At 58.1% G+C, this 17,496-nt stretch overlaps 1 protein-coding gene across 1 annotated transcript in view; it reads right to left on the reverse strand.

Annotated features, from left to right (window-relative positions):
• The window catches only part of HSPG2 (heparan sulfate proteoglycan 2), a 99,648-nt gene that overhangs the window by 24,990 nt on the left and 57,162 nt on the right, over nt 1-17,496 (reverse strand). Inside the window, 22 exon segments of the mRNA XM_040645922.1 lie at nt 209-344; nt 524-675; nt 1,071-1,218; nt 1,303-1,454; nt 2,142-2,292; nt 2,526-2,680; nt 2,763-2,898; nt 3,248-3,390; nt 3,471-3,623; nt 3,773-3,898; nt 5,035-5,215; nt 5,319-5,419; nt 7,021-7,131; nt 7,283-7,447; nt 7,638-7,696; nt 8,676-8,762; nt 8,870-8,997; nt 10,638-10,751; nt 12,396-12,626; nt 12,841-12,921; nt 13,198-13,246; nt 13,248-13,282. Coding sequence (XP_040501856.1) covers nt 209-344; nt 524-675; nt 1,071-1,218; nt 1,303-1,454; nt 2,142-2,292; nt 2,526-2,680; nt 2,763-2,898; nt 3,248-3,390; nt 3,471-3,623; nt 3,773-3,898; nt 5,035-5,215; nt 5,319-5,419; nt 7,021-7,131; nt 7,283-7,447; nt 7,638-7,696; nt 8,676-8,762; nt 8,870-8,997; nt 10,638-10,751; nt 12,396-12,626; nt 12,841-12,921; nt 13,198-13,246; nt 13,248-13,282 — 2,794 coding nt within the window.

Raw genomic sequence — 17,496 nt, forward strand, 5'->3', positions numbered from 1 at the left:
GTGACCTGGGCGTGGGCCTGCCCGGGCACCACGCAGTTCAGGTCCAGGGTCTGCCCTTCAGCCACATGGGAGGAGGAGGACTCGATGCGGATGGGCTGGGAGCTGCCCGGAGCTGGGGGAGAAGATGGTCACCGGTCACTCCAGTTCTCTACAGCTGCCCCCGCCTACCCCTGTCTTTGTCCCAGCCCAGCCTGGCGGCGCCACTCACGGTAGGCGAAGTTGGCCCCCTGCGTCCTGGTTACTGTGACTGTGATGGAGGCCTCCATCCCACTGCTGGCCCGGCAAACGTACTCGCCTGCGTCAGCTGGCGAGGCCTGGAAGATGTACAGGCGGGAGCCGCGGACCTGGGCAGCCAGGGGCAGGGGTGTGAGAGCGGGGCTTCCCACAGCCTAGCAGGTGCCCCTCTGCGCTGCTCCTCTGAGCTGGGAACGGCCAGCCGCTCAGCTCAGGGGCCAGGACCCCCTCAACTCACTACCCAGAGCTCAGCCAGGCCAGCCCCTCCCGCCTTTCTGCCATGGCGCACCTGGTGTCGGGCGGGGAGGCTGCCCCCTCGCTTGTACCACGTGACCTGGGCGTGGGCCTGCCCTGCCACCACACAGCTCAGATCCAGGGTCTGCCCCTCGGCCACTGTGGGGGATGTGGACTCGATCCTGACAGGAGGGACAGGTCCTGGGGCTGTGGGGAAAGAAGCAAAGGTAGCACGTGCCCCCAGGAGAGAGGGCTAGGGGGTCCACCTCAGAGTCCGGCCAAGCTCTCATGTGTTTGGGGGTTTGGTGGCCTGGGCTTGATGTCCTCAGCTGAGCCGCCCTGAGCAGAGGGCCAGGGCAGGGGTCAAGCCTTGCAGAAGGGAGCAAGGAAGTGGGGGAGAAGAGGGTGGTTGAGGCTGGGGGAGAGAAAGAGGAGGCAGTTGTGTGGCCAGAGCAAAGTGACCGGAAGACAGCGTGTCACTCAGAGAAGCGCAGTCGCCAGCTCCTGCTCCCACCCTCCCAATGGCAGGCAGTCGCTAGGACCTCAGCACCTTGGAAGGCCCTCAGCCCCTCCTGCATGCCCTGTCCTTGGCAGTTACTCACCAGGGATGGAGCCCGCAGGCGAAACAGAGGCCTTGATGTCGACCAGGACAGAGGTCTCCAGGGGCCCGGAGCCAAGCACCACGCGGCACACATACTCGCCTGAGTCGGCTGGGGACACCTGGTGCAGCCGCAGCAGCGAGCCATGGGTCTGAGTGCAAACAAGGAGGGTTGGAAGGGGGCCGGAGGGGCCCTCTCCACCCCTCCAGCAGGCTGGTCCTGGGGGTTGCTGTACCTGGTGCCGGGCGGGGAGGCTGCCCCCGCGCCTGTGCCATGTGACCTGGGCGTGGGCCTGCCCGGGCACCACGCAGTTCAGGTCCAGGGTCTGCCCTTCAGCCACGTGGGAGGAGGAGGACTCGATGCGGATGGGCTGGGCGCCGCCCGGAGCTGGGGCTCCTCCAGGAGCTGACACAGAGGAACCAGTAAGGGGCCTGGGCTCCCGAGCCCCAGTCCCACAGCCCTGGGGCAGAGTGCCCTGGGACAGGACCAGGCCCTAGCTTGGGAGGGCAGATGGGAAGCCTTTCTAAGGCTGGGACCAGGCTTTTCTACCTCAGCACGGTCAGTCAGGCCCCTCCATCCCTCACCCACCTCCAAATTCGAATTTGAGGCCCATTTGTCCACCTATGACTTCCTGATCTGTGATGAGCTGCTTTGGCCGGCGGGCAACCAAAGCCCTTCAGTGCCCAGGCCGGGTCAACAGATGCAGACAGTTACGTCATAACTCTCTTCTAGACAGTGTTTGTCATCTGCTCACACCACATGGCAGTGCTATTGTCCCCATTTCACAGATGACGGAACTGAACCCTAAAATGTGACATAACTTAGTTCAAGGCCGATGAAGGGTAGAGGATTTAAATCCAGGTCGGCCTGACTCCCAGCTCAGCTTAATCCTGACTCTGCCACTTCCTGAGACAGTATCCTCACCGTGAGGCCCCAGGTAAGCCAGGTCAACCTTATCCTCACCGTCAGTCCCCTCACATCCCCAGAGCCTGCCTAGAGCGCCCCCTCTTGTCCTGAGGTTACCGAGGAGACCACAGGCACCTTCCCTGGGAACAGTGGGGAGACCCTCCTCACCTGGGGTGTAGCTCGGACCTGAATGGGTGCTGTGGAAGACAGAGACGATGATAGAGGCCTCCTTGGGGCCTGACTCATTCTCCACTCGGCATACGTATTCTCCAGAATCAGCTGGTGAAACCCGGGAAAGCCGTAACCGGGAGCCATGCACCTGGGACAGGGTAGGACAGAGGGATGTGACGACCGGGGGTGGGCTGTAGTCACCACTCCCTCTGAGCCTTGGTGAGTCATTCATCAAGCTCTCCCTGGCTCGGCCCTGAGCTGCCCCATGACAGAAGCTGGAGAAGGAGGGAAATCAGGGATGGCTGTTGCCTGTGGAGAGCATCCGGGCTGTGTGAAGGACCACCCCCAGATGCCCTGCCACAGGCTCAGGGACCCCCATACCTGGCTGTGGGGAGGCAGGCTGCCTCCTCGCTTGTACCACGTGATGGAGGTGTGGGCTAGCCCTGCCACCACACAGTTGAGGTCCAGCGTCTGGCCTTCAGTCACAGACGGTGATGAGGACTCAATTCTGACTGGTGGGGAGCTGGCACCTGAGGCTGGGGCCAGAGGGGGATTGAGTCAGCCTTGGGGAGCCCTGCTTTGCCCTCCCCACTCCTTTAGTCCCCAGAGGCCCCACACCTGGAAGGACAACCACTTGGATCCTGGCCTGTGCAGTGCCCGCGGGGCTGGTGGCCACGCAGAGGTAGAAGCCGGCGTCGGCAGCCGTGATGGCCGGGATGAGCAGCGTGGCGATGTCTGTGCGCTCGGACCGGGCCTGCCGCACAGTAAGAAGGGTCAGCCGCCCGAGGGGGCGAGGCGGCCTGGTGAGGGCTAGCCAGTGAGGCTGGGTAGGGGGGCATGAAAGGTAGAGGCAAGCACAGAGCCAATACTAGGGCCCAACTGGACACAGAGGGCACAGCCAGGTCGCAAAGCAAGAGGCCGACAGCTGCTAGCTGCCAGAGTATGCCCGACAGCAGGTCTGAGCAGGCTGTCTTTCTGGAAGTGAGGAAAACCAGGAAGAGAGGAAACAGGGAAAGAAGTGGAGGTGGGAAGGTGGGAAGAGAAGGTGGCAGGTGCTGGGACTCTGCTGAGACCGCGAGCCTGGCCCAGACGGATCTCCTCACCTGTGGGGGGAGGCTGCCCCCTTCCTTCCTCCAGGTGATGGTGGCGCTGGGCACCCCCGCGGCCCTGCAGTACAGCCTGACGGTGCGGCCTTCGTGTACTTGAGTCCTCTCTGGACTCACCTGGACCCTGGGCCCACTGCCTCCTATACACAGAACCCCGTGAGAACATCCCTCTGGACCGCCCAGGTGCTCCCAAGCTCCGCCCTCAGCCCTGTCCCCTCACCGTGCACGTGGAGCACAGCCCTGGCCACGTGCTGCCCGGCGCTATTATGGGCACGACATAGGTACTGGGCTTGATCCGAGGGCTCGACGGCTGGCAGGCGCAGGATGCCACCGTGGATCTGTGCCTTCTGAGGGAGCTGGCCCCCAGGGCCCCCTGACGGAGAGAGGTGGGGTCAGCACCCACTGGGACCGGCACTGCCGGACCCCCTGGCTTGCAGACCCCGCAGCCTCGAGTCCGGCCCCTGACCACCCCCCCACCTCCAGGAGCGGCGGGCCCTGGGGGCTGTCCTGCCATGGCTTCACCTGTCCATTCGAGCGTGGGCGCGGGGTTCCCTGTGGCGCTGCAGCGGAACTCGGCCAGCTGCCCGGGCTGCACGGTGAGCTGCGGCGGGTGGATGGAGACCACGGGAGCGGACGAGGTGCCCGAGGCTGACGGGGGAGGAGAGGGAGTATGCGGTCAGGGTGGGGAGCGTCCCCCTTGCTGCTCTCTCTGCCTCTACTCAAGCCCCTTGTGGCTGTTCACGGAGTGGCCACAGGGAGCTTTGAAAGCATCCATGGGATCTTCATGCCTCCCCACTTCAGGCCCGTCCGTGGCTCCCTAGAGCTTTTGGGGTAAATTCCGAACTCCTGCTGTGATCCACCTTGGCTCACATCTTCAAGTTCCTCATTTACCACCCCCACTTTAAAAAAAAAAATTATTTATTTAAGAGAGAGCGAGAGCGCACACAAGCAGGGGGAGGAGCGAGGGAGAGGGAGAAGCAGGCTCCTCTGTGGAGCAGGGAGCCCGACTTGGGGCTTGATCCTGGGACTCCGGGATCCTGACCTGAGCCAAAGACAGACGCTTCACCGACTGAGCCACCCCAGCGCCCCTCACCTGCCCCCTCTTCCATCGCTCCAGCTACGCTGGCCCTGCTTGTGCTCAAACACATCAAAATGTTCCTGCTTCAGGGCCTTTGCACATGCTGCTTCCTCCGCCAAGAACACTCTGCCAGCTCTCCAAGTGGCTGAACACCTTTTCTTCCTTCAGCTCTCGGCCCAGATGTCACCTCCTCAGAGAGGCCCAGCTTGAACACCCCGCGGAGGGAAGCCACCCTTCTCCTGGCTCACTGTCTATTCCTATCCCAGCCCTCGTCACCACGTGGAATTACGCTGCTTGTTCATTTGTTCCCAGGCTTGTTGTATCTCTATCAGAACCCGCGGTGCAGGGCGCCTGGGCGGCTCAGTCAGTTGAGCATCTGCCTTCAGCTTGGGTCATGATCCCAGGGTCAGTCTCCTTGCTTGGCGGGGAGCCTGCTTCTCCCTCTCCCTCTGCCTGCTGCTCCCCCTACTTGTGCGCTCTCTGTCAAATAAATAAAATCTTTAAAAAAAAAACCACACAAAAAACGTGCAGTGCAGGAGGGCGGAGCTCTTGTTTGTCCCCTCCCCCATTTCTTCAGTCTGGCCAGGACCTAGCACCCTGTGGATGTTGACGAACTGTCAGCTGAACGAAGACATGGTCCCTGGTCCTGGCGGGCACGGGGGAAGGCTGTGGGGGGGGCGGGCCAGGCATGAAATGCCCCGTGTACCTTGCACATGCAGCGTGGCTGTGCCCTGGTCCATGGCGAACATGTTGGAGCCGGTACACACGTAGGTGCCCGCGTCACTCGGCTGGACGTTGCGAATGGTCAGGATGCCGTTGAAGTCCATGGCCCGGGCCGGCAGCTTCCCGTTGTGCAGGCGGGTCCAAACCAGGGTGTAAGCCGGAGACTGTGGGCGGGGCCGGGGGGATGGACTGGAGGTCAGAGGTGAAGCCGGGAGACACCAGAAGGCGGGGCCTCCCTCCCTGAGGTCCAGGCCCTGCTCTGCCCACCTTGCTCTTGGCCGTGCAGATGAACGTGACGTCGGCTCCGGGGCGCACACTCTGGCTCCGCTGCTCTTCCACCGTCACTGTGATGGGCTTGCTTGGAGCCTCTGCGGGGACAGGAGGACCCCCGTGAGCTGGGTGCTGGCCGGGCCCTTGTCCTGTGGCCACTTTCTCTCTCTCTCCATCCTCCTGTCTGGGAGGTGCTTCCTTCCCAGGCTAGCTTCGATTCCACTGTGTTCCCTGATGCCTCCCTCCCTCAGCCTGGCTCAACCCCACGGTCCACCTTCTTGCTGCGGGCACTGAGCAGCCACGGGCTGTGATCAGACAGCACCATGCCACGAGTCCACCAGGCTCCACTTCAGGATCACAGACCACAAAACCGCTCTTAACACTTCTTGCTTTGCTCCAGCTGGGCTCCTCTGTCTGGCTGGAGTTCCCATCCTCCCCAAAGATTTCTCACCTCCTGCCAACCTCTCCACCCGCCCTCATCCCCTTCCACTTCCACAGCTAAGGGCTTCAATTCACACTCACTGAGGAAATTGAAACTACTAAGCAGGACTTTGCCCATCTTCCCAAACCTACCCACCTTCACTTCTGCCTGGTCCCCGCAGGATGAGATCCTCCCCTCCCATCACCCAGCCCCATCTGTCCTTCCATCCCCTCCCAAGGACTTCCTCCCGGGGCTGTGCTCTCTCTTACTACATCAGTCCCTCCTCTCTCCCCCTCCATGGATCATTCTAGAATTTTCTACCTTCAAAAACACTCCCTTGACCTGATACTCTCCTTAGCTACTGCCCCATTTCTTGGCCTTCCTTCAGAGCCAAGACTCTTGACAACGTTGTCTATACTTGCTTTCAACACCATCTCTATGCCAATAGTTCTCGAATTCATTTCTCTGCTAGGGCCTCTTTCCTGAATATCAGACTCACATCCCCAAATGTCTGCCTGATGTACCTGCTTAGATGTTTTCTCAAATACCTCGAATGTCAACAAGTCCCAGACCAACACTGTGATGCCCTCTGACCTGTCTGTAGCAGGTGCTGCTGGCGCCCTGCCCACGTCCCCTTGCCCTGTCACTTCAGAGCCCGCCTGCCTGACTTCTGCCAGCCGCTGCATTTCTACGCTTGAGGTCTTTCTCAGGCCCCTGGAGACTACTGTGCCCGCCCCTGAGGTGGTGTAGAATGAAGGGGACCTGATGCTCCTAAAAGAGGCCTCAGTCAATCAGCCCTGGGATGGGGTAACTCCAAGGTGCAGAATTTCTTTGGCTGCATTCAACAAGGGCTCCCGGTGGGAATGTGCTTGGTAACGTGCCCTTTATGGGATGCCTTCTCTTTCCTGCCCCACCTCACCTCCCAAATAAACCACTGGCAGGCACATGCTCACCCCAGACTCAGCTTTGGGGGAGCCCCAGCGAAGACACTCTCCCACCAAGCCTATTCATCGCAGTAAATGGCATTTCATTTGCCCACCTGCTGGAGTCCAGACCCCTGGGCATCAGCCTACCCTTTCTTGCTCCCTCATTGACCACAACCAAGTCCTGCCAATCCTGCCCCTAAAACTAGCCTCTACTCCATCATCTCTTTGTGTCCACGGCCAGCACCCCTGTCCAAGCACCACCACCCCCTCCAGCAGAGGAACGTGGCCGCTGCCTGTGTCCACAGTCCAGCTGCGCAAGACAGGCATGGGGGGGCAGGGAACAGGGACTCACCAGTGACCAGCAGCTCTGCCCGGCTGCTGTTGGCGTGATGGAGATTACGACAGGTGCAGATGTAGACACCGGCATCTGAGGGCTGGACGCCGGGGAAGTGGAGCTCAGAGCCTGGTGGGGAGCGGGTGGGAGCTCATCAGGCCAAAGGCACCCCTTCTCCCACCTGGCCCTGGGTGTAAGGACAGGATCCCAGTAAATAGGCCTGTGCCTCCCCTCCTGCTAGGGTGGCTCACAGAGCTGAGGGGCCTGGGGCCCTGGGTACCTTGGTGTCGCTGCTGGCTGCTGCTGGGCATGGGACGCCCATCCTCACGAGACCAGTAGAAGTAGTGGGGTGGGCTCCCGCTGACCTGGCACCGCAGGGAGTGGGAACCACCTTGGGGCACTATGCTCCGAGCTGGATGCACCTGGACCACCAGTGGGGCTGCATCTGCTGGAGGAAGGACAGGAGAGATCGTTCAGAGAGGAGGCTCCCAACAGGCGGCATTGTGTTGAGTCTGTCTCCCCAAAGACTGGCATGCCCACCCTCAGCCCTCTCTCCCCTGGACATAGTAGCTCTCAAACTCCCTAGGCTCACTACCTTGCCCGTCCCCCTCACCCGGGGCCATGACCCCACTTACCTTGTGGCAGGCACCGGCTCCCCCGCACATTGGGGTTACCCACGTAACCCGGAGCACATCTGCAAGAAGAAGCAAAGCCCAGCTCTGTCAGGATCCAGCCCCAGGGGACTCAGTGCCTCATGGTGGACTTGGAGAGCCAGCAGCCCATGGGGGGTGGGCCCAGTGTGGGGTGGGGAGGCTCACAACTCTGGAAGGACTTTAGAGACCAAAGAGGCCCCAACACAGGGCCTCACTGAGCTGAGAAAGGGGAGCACAGGGCAACGTCAGCAGGTTGGATAATGGGGTTAACAAGGCCTTTACTCTCCAGGGAAACATTCATTCAACAAACATTTATTAAGCAACTACGATGCTAGGTTACAAAAATACAACCGTGAACATGATGACACTCTTGCTCTTAAAGAACTCAGTCGTGGGGAAACCAATATGGAAACTATGTAAATGAGAGTGAGGGACACAGACGAGGGGCACTGATCCAGCCTGGAGAATCAAGGGGCTCCCCAGAGGTGGCCCTGCTGAGTTGTTACATTCCTTCGGAGCAGACTGCACTCCCGAGAACCCCCCCACCGCCCGTAATGATGTATTTGTATGATGCTTGCTGCCCGTTTTCCATTACAGCCTGGGACTGAATCTGTTTTGTTCACCACTTTATCTCCAACACCTTGGCACGCTACATGGCATACAGTAGATGTTCAATAAAAACGTGCTCAATGAGTGAATGAAGCTGAGCTTTGAAGGCTAAACAGGAGTTAGCCAGAAAGGGGAGGTTTGACGGTGAAGAATGTTCCGTGTAGAGGGAACACCACATGGAAAGACCCGAACATCAAGAAGTCAAGAGGTTAAGCCCACCTTGAGTAGGTTTGGGTGTCAAAAGTGGGATGAGCTTGGGCTTGGCCCAAGGATAATGGGGAATCTTGGAAGGGTTTTGGGCAGGGGAGAGATATGATCCCAGCAGGGACCTTTCTGGGCAACACCATCCAGGGCTCTCACCTGTGAGTCTACCATAACCCCCCCCCCCATCCATCCTATTTGCAAACTTACTGCTCACAGTACTGGCCAGTGTAGCCAGGTTCGCAGGCTGTGCAGCGGTACCCACCAGCCCCCAGGCTCTCACAGGTGCGGGAGAACCTGGGATAGGGGAGGCAGAGGTCAGGCCATGGGATGCCCACTCTCCACCCTGCTCTCTCCGCCCCCCAGTGGGAATGCTTCCTTGGGCCTTGAGTGAGGGCACGCACATGTTCTCCGGGTTGGTCAGTGGGCAGGCGCAGGGCTGGCAGTCCTCTGGTGTCCCCGCAGTAGCGTCGCCATAGTAGCCAGGTGCACACAGCTCGCAGAACTCCCCGGCGGCGTTGTGCTGGCATTGCTGCAAGGCACGAGAATGTTGGCCACTCGCCATTTGGCAACATTGACAAAAAACTGTACAATTCTGTAATCCCTTGGTCTGGAAATTCCTTGTTTGTGAGCCTATCTTAAAGCAATCATTGTAGAATGGCACAAAGATCTCACTACAGGATGTTCACCTCAGTGGTGTTTATAACAGCAAAATCCTGGAAATAAACAGAACAGGGAACCGCATAAATGAAAACTAACATCTACCTCCATAGCTATCAAAAAGGATGAGGTCGGGGCGCCTGGGTGGCACAGCGGTTAAGCGCCTGCCTTTGGCTCAGGGCGTGATCCCGGCGTTATGGGATCGAGCCCCACATCAGGCTCCTCCGCTATGAGCCTGCTTCTTCCTCTCCCACTCCCCCTGCTTGTGTTCCCTCTCTCGCTGGCTATCTCTGTTAAATAAATAAATAAAATCTTTAAAAAAAAAAAAAGGATGAGGTCAATATATCACTGTATGGTAACCATATTGGAATTAAAAGTTTAATCGAAAAATTTTTTAAAGGTTTATTTATTTGAGAGAAAGAGAGAGCGAGCATAGGTGAGCAGTGAGAGGGGCAGTGGGGGAGGGAGACAGAGAGAATCCCAAGCAGACTCCTGTGCTGGGCGCGGAGCCCCATGTGGGGTTCAATCCAGTGACCCCGAGACCACAACCCGAGCTGAGTTGGATGCTCAACGGATGGAGCCACCCAGGTGCCCCAGTAAAAAAAATTTTTTTAAAGGATGATGTTGATTGCACTTTTTAAAAAAGATTTATTTATTTGAGAGAGAGCAAGAGCAAGAGAGAATGAAAACACGAGGGGGGGAGAGGGAGAAGCAGACTCCCTTGATTGTACTCCTTACATTTTTCTACCCAAAAACCTCTGACATCACAGAAAAGTAAAGGTATACACCTGGGTAGGTGGGGACAGAGCTTTGTAATTCATGCTTCATCATAAAAATATGTGTTGTGTTTTATGTTCTCCTCCAATGAGGTTCATGTTTGTTTTATTAACAGAGCCTGTTCCTTGCTCTGTGTTTAGCTGTGGGTCTGTCAACCACCCAGTCCTTGACCCTGGGGGGCTCTACACACACACACGCACGCACGCGCGCGCACGCGCCACTCTGAAAAATTCCCAGACAAGTGTTTAATGATCTGTAAAGACGTTCATGAACTTGTAAGCAAAAAAGCTGATCATCAAACACAATGATGCTATGTTTATTTGTAAAACAAAAGGCATATTGATATGTGTAAATATTTGCCCAGAAAAAGAACAAAACAGTCCCACCCACACTAATGCGGACAGTGATTACCTCCAGGTGGTAGGATTATAGGGGATTTTTACTCTCTTTTTGGCTTGTCTCTGTAGCCTGATGCCTCCACAGAGAACAAGTGTCACTCTGGTGATAGAGACAGAGCAGGAACCAAAGTTTTCTTTATAAAGATGTTACTCCCTCGTTCTGCCCCCCCCCCCCCAGAACTGCTGGTCCAGGCGCTGTGTCGCACAGGCCATGCTCCACGACCTCGCCCCTGGACCTAGGCCTACTTTACCAAGCCCACCTCTCCCTGCCTCCCAGGCAGCCCCGGTGCCCCACCCAGGCCCGGACAAACCGATCTCTGCCCCGCGTGCGGCTTACCGAGCAGGCCCCAGTCTCTGGGTGGCACAGTTCTGAGTGGCCGTTGCATTCACACAGCTCACAGTGGCCGAGGTAGAGCCCACTGCCCGTGCGCGTGTAGCCCGGGGCGCAGTCCTGGGGAGAGAGGAGGGTTGGTCTCTATCTCCACTGCGGTCCCATCTGGAGCCTACAGACCAGAATCCTCTCCCTCCAGCATCTGTCCAGTCTAGACTCCCATTGGCTCTAGGCTGGGAAAATGCCAGGCCCAGCTCCCCTCCCCGACAGCCTCCTCTCTCCGGAACCTTCCTCCCTGTCCTTGTGTTCACTTTCTCCACACTCCTGAAGCTGGGACCGTGTCTGTCCCCATCCTGCCTGGTACCCCAGGCACTCTGGAGTTACCGAAATCGCAGTTCACCCTTAACAGAGAACCCTTCTCCATTTGCCCTTTTGGTGCCTGAAAATTGTGGCAGGGTCTCTACTGACAAACTTAACTCTGATGAAAACACAAGGTTCAGGAGACCCAGGTTTGGAATAATCCCTTGGAGGTCTTCACCTTCACCTATATACTCAGTAAATAAAGTGAAAGAGGCACATACATACGCTGGAGGAAGTTTTTACACATCCTAAGTGAGTAATCATGGCTTCTGAAGACAAAGAATTTTTATTCACTACCCCTCCTTTGAAACCCTCCAGGCCCTCCCTCCCCAACTATTTCAAAGGGATGTTTAGAAATCTGTGTTGCTTTGTGCACACGGGATTATGCTACCCCTCCCCAGGGCTTCTTCAAAATGTGTTAAATTTTCTCACTTCAAAGGATGCGAAGTTCATATATTTGGATTTGAAAGTTCTTGTGGCCACAGCAAAGGTGCACAGATGTGAAACAGCGGAGACGTGGACTTTCTACCGGGGAGTTCCTGAGTCCGGGAGCTGGCTGGTCCCCTACTTGACCTTCAGGCCGCCCACCTGGCATTGCAGCTCTGCCCCCTCCCCTCCCTCCATCCCCCTTCCTCAGTTCCAAGCTCACTCATCCAGTGTGGACCGGTCACCTGCTATATGCCTAGAAACTCGGTGGCACGGCCTCCAGCCAAACCCGGAGGATGCCATTGGGTTCTCTGCAACTGACAGCCCTCTGTTCCACCCCCGCTGACTTCCCTTTAAATAGGACTCCCCGTCTCTTCCCCACTGGGGTCATTCACCAGGCCAGAGGAATTTTCCTGAGGCTCAGCACAGATCACAGCACTCCCTTCACAGCTTGGCATTCCCTACTGAACGGAGCCTTGTTCTGAGCCTAAGGAAGTGGACCCTGCCCCCCCAGCTTTCCGGGGGGGGGGGTCCCTTCTGCATCGCAGGCTACTTCCCCATACATTCCTCCTTCTGAGCTTCTGCTAATTCTGCCCTCCCGCCCAGAACCCTACCCTGCTCTACGCTGTTTACCTCCTTGAGGCATGTCTATGCTCTGCTTTGGTCCCAGGTAATTCGTGTCTGGTATTGTCTCCCTATCTCTGGGGGGCACCCTGGGAGCCAGAGCCGGGTATTAGCCCTGGGCGAGTGTAGCTGGATGCCCTTGGGTAAGCCACTCACCCTTCAGAACCTCTATTTAAAAAGAATCTGTTCAAAGGGGGTAATTCCACATCCCTCAGGGGTGTCAGGAGGAATAAACAGGACACCACCCAGGACATGACCGTTATGGCAGTTGTCACAGGCCACGGAGACGCCAGTTGGCCAGCTTGCTGACCCAGCTGGACTAAAGCGGAGGCACCTGGGGTTGGCCACACTCACTTGGCAGGATAAACCAACGTAGCCTGGGGGACAACGGCATTCCTCCACCTCCAGGGCCCGGGGTCCCTCGGAGGGCCCGGGCTGGGCCACCTCCAGGCTGACGGAGCTGATGCTGGCTGCCAGTGGCATCGAGGAGAATGTGGCCCGGACCAGGAGCTCATCCAGGTCAGCCAGAGCCATCAGGAGGTGTTCCCGTGTGGCTGGCTGCCCGTCAGGCCGGCGCCAGAATTCCTGGGTGGCGGGGGGGGGGAGGAGGGCGGACAACAACAAGGGCGGGTGAGGGGTGTTGGGCTTCGTGTGCTATTTCCGCAGCACCCCCTACCCTAACCCCTGGCCTCCAGGCACTGGCTGGGGATAGGCAGGGGTAGCTGGCGTCAGAGTCAGGCTCCAAAGTGGGGTGGGCAGTGCGGGAGGGTCAGCCACGGTGGGGTTGGGGGCCCCTCACCTCTCGGAAAGTGATCTCGAAGCTCTTCCTCTCGGAGCCCTGCAACGCCGGCTGGGAGGCCACCAGCATGATGTTGTTGCCCTGGGGAGAGAGCAGTGGGATTGGGAAGGGGAACCAAGGGGCTCTCAGGGACAGGGGAGACCTCCACCAGCCTCCCACGTCTCCGATTTCCCAAGCTCACGTGCCCAAAGGAATCAGGTACGCGCTCACTGCCCCCTTCTAGCAGCTGGGTAGTGTTTAACCGGGCGGTGGGGGTGGAGGGCATGTGCCTCTGCCCCCCAGCTTGTGCCGGGCCAGCAGAGTGCTGGGCTGAAAGGACACCGAGGGTGCCCTCCCGGCCGGCATTCATGTGCTCACCGTGATCTGGACATCGGGGTCAGAGAGTGGGCTGCCCTGCGCCCCTGTCNAGGGTATAGCGCAGCTTCCCGCCATATGCCGCCACCTGCAAAGAGGCAAGGCCTGTAGTCACAGCCTGACTCTGCCTTCAGTGACCCTACTGGCCAGTGGGCAGAGCCTCTCAAGGTGGTTTTCACCTGTGCTGTCCCCTCCCTTCAACCAGAGGCCCCTGTGCATGGCCTCTGGTGGCCCAGGAGACAGGACATCCCTCAGTTCCTTCACAGTCTTGGAGCTGCTGGTGGGGACCCTGAGTAGGCTTGATGACTCAGCAAACGAGCTTCAAGCCCCTTTCCATTTGAAGAAACTTCCCACAAAGTAGACAGGGGTACTGAGAGTGACCATCACTGCCAGGCCGCAGAAAGTTCAAAAGTTCCCAGCCATGGGGGTAGGGCTGAGGGTGGGCCTTCAGAGGTCTTGTCTCTCGGGCAGGTGGTTTTAGTCTGCTTGGATTCCACTTCCCCGCTTTCTGCAAACAGTAGCCCTGGTTTCCTTTAAAGGTAACTCTGTCCTACAGGGAAGCCATGTGGTGCGAGGGCAGGCAAGAGCCCAGTCTGGTCAAGGTGCGTCTTCTACTACTCTCCCTTCCACTCCAGGCAGGATGGTCACGAAAACCTGGCACGTCTGCTCTTTCTACTGGAACAGAGACACTCCCTTTACTAGTCAGACTGGAACCCAGTGAATGATGCCAACTGAGGTGAAAGTCCCAAGGAGCCCCCGGACCCAGCCATGCCTGATGCCAGCGTCCTTGGATTCTGTAGTTATGGGAGCCAATAGATTCTCTGTCGCATGCAAGCCATCTGGACTTGGGTTTTCTGTTGTTCGTAACTGGAACAGTCCTTGNNNNGCTGAGGGCTTTCACGGGGCAGCCAAGGCCCTGGCTCTGCCCCAGGACTTTCTCTCGTCTGCCACCAGGGCAGGTGTTCAGATCAACACCCGTGTGTCGGGCCTGGCCTATGTGTTCATGCAGTTGGTGAGCACTTATTAAATGCCTACTGACTACATGCCAGGCTGGGTATGAGCTACATCGGTCCTGAGCATGTTCTCTACAAGCTCAGAGTGAGGTAAGGAACTCAGAGGTGTAACTGGATAACCACGAAACAACTAGTTTCCTGCTTGCCTGGGACGCTGGCAAGTTCATTGCCACATCCAGGACCAAGCTGCAGGCGTGTGCAGGAGGGTGGCTCAGGGAGCCATCTCTCAAGTTCAAGTCCAGCTGTCCTGGCTGGATAGCCTTGGACAAGTCACTTAACCTCTCTGAGCCCTACTTTCCTCAGATGGAAATGGCAGTAAGAAGTAGCTTGAAGGGTAGCATGGAGACGAAGTAACACAGGCTGTGCACAGCCCTGCCCTGAACAGAGTGCCCGCGAGCACCCGGCCTGCAGGCTTGCCAGCTCATGACTCCCGGCTCGACCCTCGGCCTTCGCCCATCTTTCTTAGTCTCATTCCTCCTGGACGACGTTCTGTCCTGTCTGCTTCTCTGAATATTTTACTGCCTATTATACGTATTCTTCAGATGCACTCTTGTTTTTGGAACAAGACAGAGCTGATGCCAATCCTAACATTAACGCCAAAGGTAATAGCAAGGATATGGATGACGCTGGTGATGACAGGACCGACAACCAGACGAACAGTGCGCTGTGGGAGGCCAGGGTCGTCTTCTGTCCATACGCAGCATAGCGCATGGGAAGGGCTAAATCAATGCCCCCCGAAGGAATGGATGCAGAGCTGAGGGCTAGGTCAGTGATCCGGATACAGGGTAAAGCCTCGTGGGTGAGACTGTCTCAGCCCCACGTGGGACCCCAGGCAAGTCCCTTTCCCTTTCTGGCCTTTGGTTTACCCGTCTGTGTCATAAAAGGCTTTGACAAAGGGCTCTCGACTATTTTGGGATTCGATGATACCCTACTACCCCCCAACTCCTTGTTACCTTGTTCCCCAGGAAGGCTTGGGGCAGCTGCCAATAATAGAGGCTCCCAGGAAGCAGAGAGAAGCCTTCATAGGAGAGAGAGAACTAGGACAGAAGGACAGGTGGTGAGAGCTGCTGGGTGGGTGGGGGGGGAGGAGAAGTGGGGGTGGGGGAACGCGAGAGCACAGCTACAGTCCTGGCAGGGACACATACACACGCATACGCGCACACACAGACCCTCCAGGGAAGCCCAGGGGGGCGGAGGGATAGAAGCCCCCAGCCCAAGGCTCAAGCTCTGGCCCTGCTCTTGGGACAACTTGCTCCCCATCCCTGGACGCAGACACCACCTCCACTGCTCTCACGGAGCATGGCTGGGCTGCTGTGTCCTCGCGTCTGCTGTGTGCCTCTTGGGGACCCTGCGATGACTTACACGGTACAGCAGAAAACATTTTAAGATGTCATGGGTATTGTGTATTGGAAAATGTATGACTAGCACAAATGAGTCGGTATGTGATTGATTTAAAGGGAACTTTGAGGGGCCCCTGGCTGGCTCAGTCAGGGGAGCATAAGACTCTTGATCTTGGGGTTGTGGGTTCATGCCCTGCATGGTGTAGATATTACTTAAAAAAATTAAATCTTAAAAAATAATAAAATAAAGGGACATTTGAAGTAAATAATAGTTGAGGGAGTGGGCAGAAATGGCAGATTTTGTGAAGTTGGTTCAGAAACAACTGACGTCTAGAAAACACGGTGGGTGGGGGGTCTCTCGGCAGGCACCTTGGCACATACCTGCGAGCCCGCTGAGGAAGGCCCAGAAGCTGAGGAGGGGGAGGAGGAGGAGGAAGAAGAAAGCGGGGCTGCTTGCAGAGCAGCTGCCGGCTGGGGATGGCGCAAGAGCCCCGGGGCGGGAGGGTGCGGGCGGGCAGCAAAGCTGGAAAGGAGCTGCCAGATCTCAGCATCCATCCGCCTCTGGGCCTCATCCACCTGGGGGACCGGGAGAGGGAGGACAGAGGAAAGGAGCAGAGAGGGACAGAGAGGACACCATGACGCTTTGCCTCCCGGCAGGCCGCAGCAGGCCCAGTGGGCCGTCTGCTTCTGTGCTAACTGTTCACGAGGGCCTGGCCTTCTGGCCCTTGTTCCGGATGTCCTCTTGCTCCTCCTGAGCCGGGGGGGTCTCCTGGGATGGGCCCAGATGACTGTGGGGAGAAGCCCATACAGAGGATACCCGGCAGCAAGACATAGGCAGACGGCTCTGTCCAGCTCAGGCTAGAGTGGCTAGAGGCGGCCCAAGGGGCCTTTGTGGCTGGGGAGGCCGCTCCTTAGGCCTCACTTGTCATCCATGCCCGTGGTGCCAGCCCAAGCCATTCACAGCTCTGGAGTGTTTCCCAAGGGCAACACTGGAGTGGACTGGGCATTAGGCTGAGGCCTGGCCTGGGGGCAAATGGCTCAGGAAGGCCAGGGGCTCAGCTCAGGGCTCGTGCTTGAACTATACTCTCTGGTCTGCATGGGGCCCCAGACACAGCCTGTCCCGGCCCTGAGTTACCTGTGATAGCCGCTGGGCCCGGCCCCTGCCCTCTGGGGGCCCCATGGTCCTCCCAGCTGTCACGGCTGTCCGCAACTGCTCCTCTGAGAGGGACGTGAGGTTCTGATGGGTGGAGGGCACAAGCCACCTCAGACCTCCCAGGGCCCCAGCGTGGGAGCCCCGGGGAGTGTCCTCTGCCCATGGATACTGTGGCTAGAAAGGCCCACACTGACTGGGGAGGAAGATGCACTCTCCCCCCTCCAGGCTGGCACACAGGGGTTAACTCCAGGCTGCTGAAGGGGCATACGCACACGGAGGGTTAATGGAGCTTGCTGGGGAGGCAGTGCCAGGGTAACCTGATGGGCCAGGTATAGACACGTGGTTCAGCATCAAGTTAGTTTCCCTGCCATCTCGGCCACCACTCTGGCCACCGACAGCCGGCGCCAGGACCCGACCACAGAGCAGATGGGGCACCCACCCTCCTAGCTCGAATTCCTGGCACCGCAGGGCTGTGGCACACTGGTGCCCTGCCTGTGGGGCCATCGGGCACTGCCTGGCTTCATGCAGACCCACACTTCCTTGGGACCTGGCCATCTCTCCATGCGGGACTGACAGCATCCAAGAACACCGCGACCGTGCCACATCCATTTCACGCCACTCAGACCACGGGCCTACCTGGTGAGCCCAGCGCACCCGTGCAAAATACGCCTCCCTCTGTGGGGCACGGGGAAACGCCAAGAGAGGGAGTCAGAGAGAGAGAGAGAGAGAGACATCTGTGACATGCAGGCCAGGGCAGCAGAGAGGAACACGGGGAAGCCAGAAGGGGAGGAGCCAG

The sequence above is a fragment of the Ursus maritimus genome, unplaced genomic scaffold (genome assembly GCF_017311325.1).
Source record: "Ursus maritimus isolate PB19 unplaced genomic scaffold, ASM1731132v1 scaffold_32, whole genome shotgun sequence".
Taxonomy (NCBI): Eukaryota; Metazoa; Chordata; class Mammalia; order Carnivora; family Ursidae; genus Ursus; species Ursus maritimus.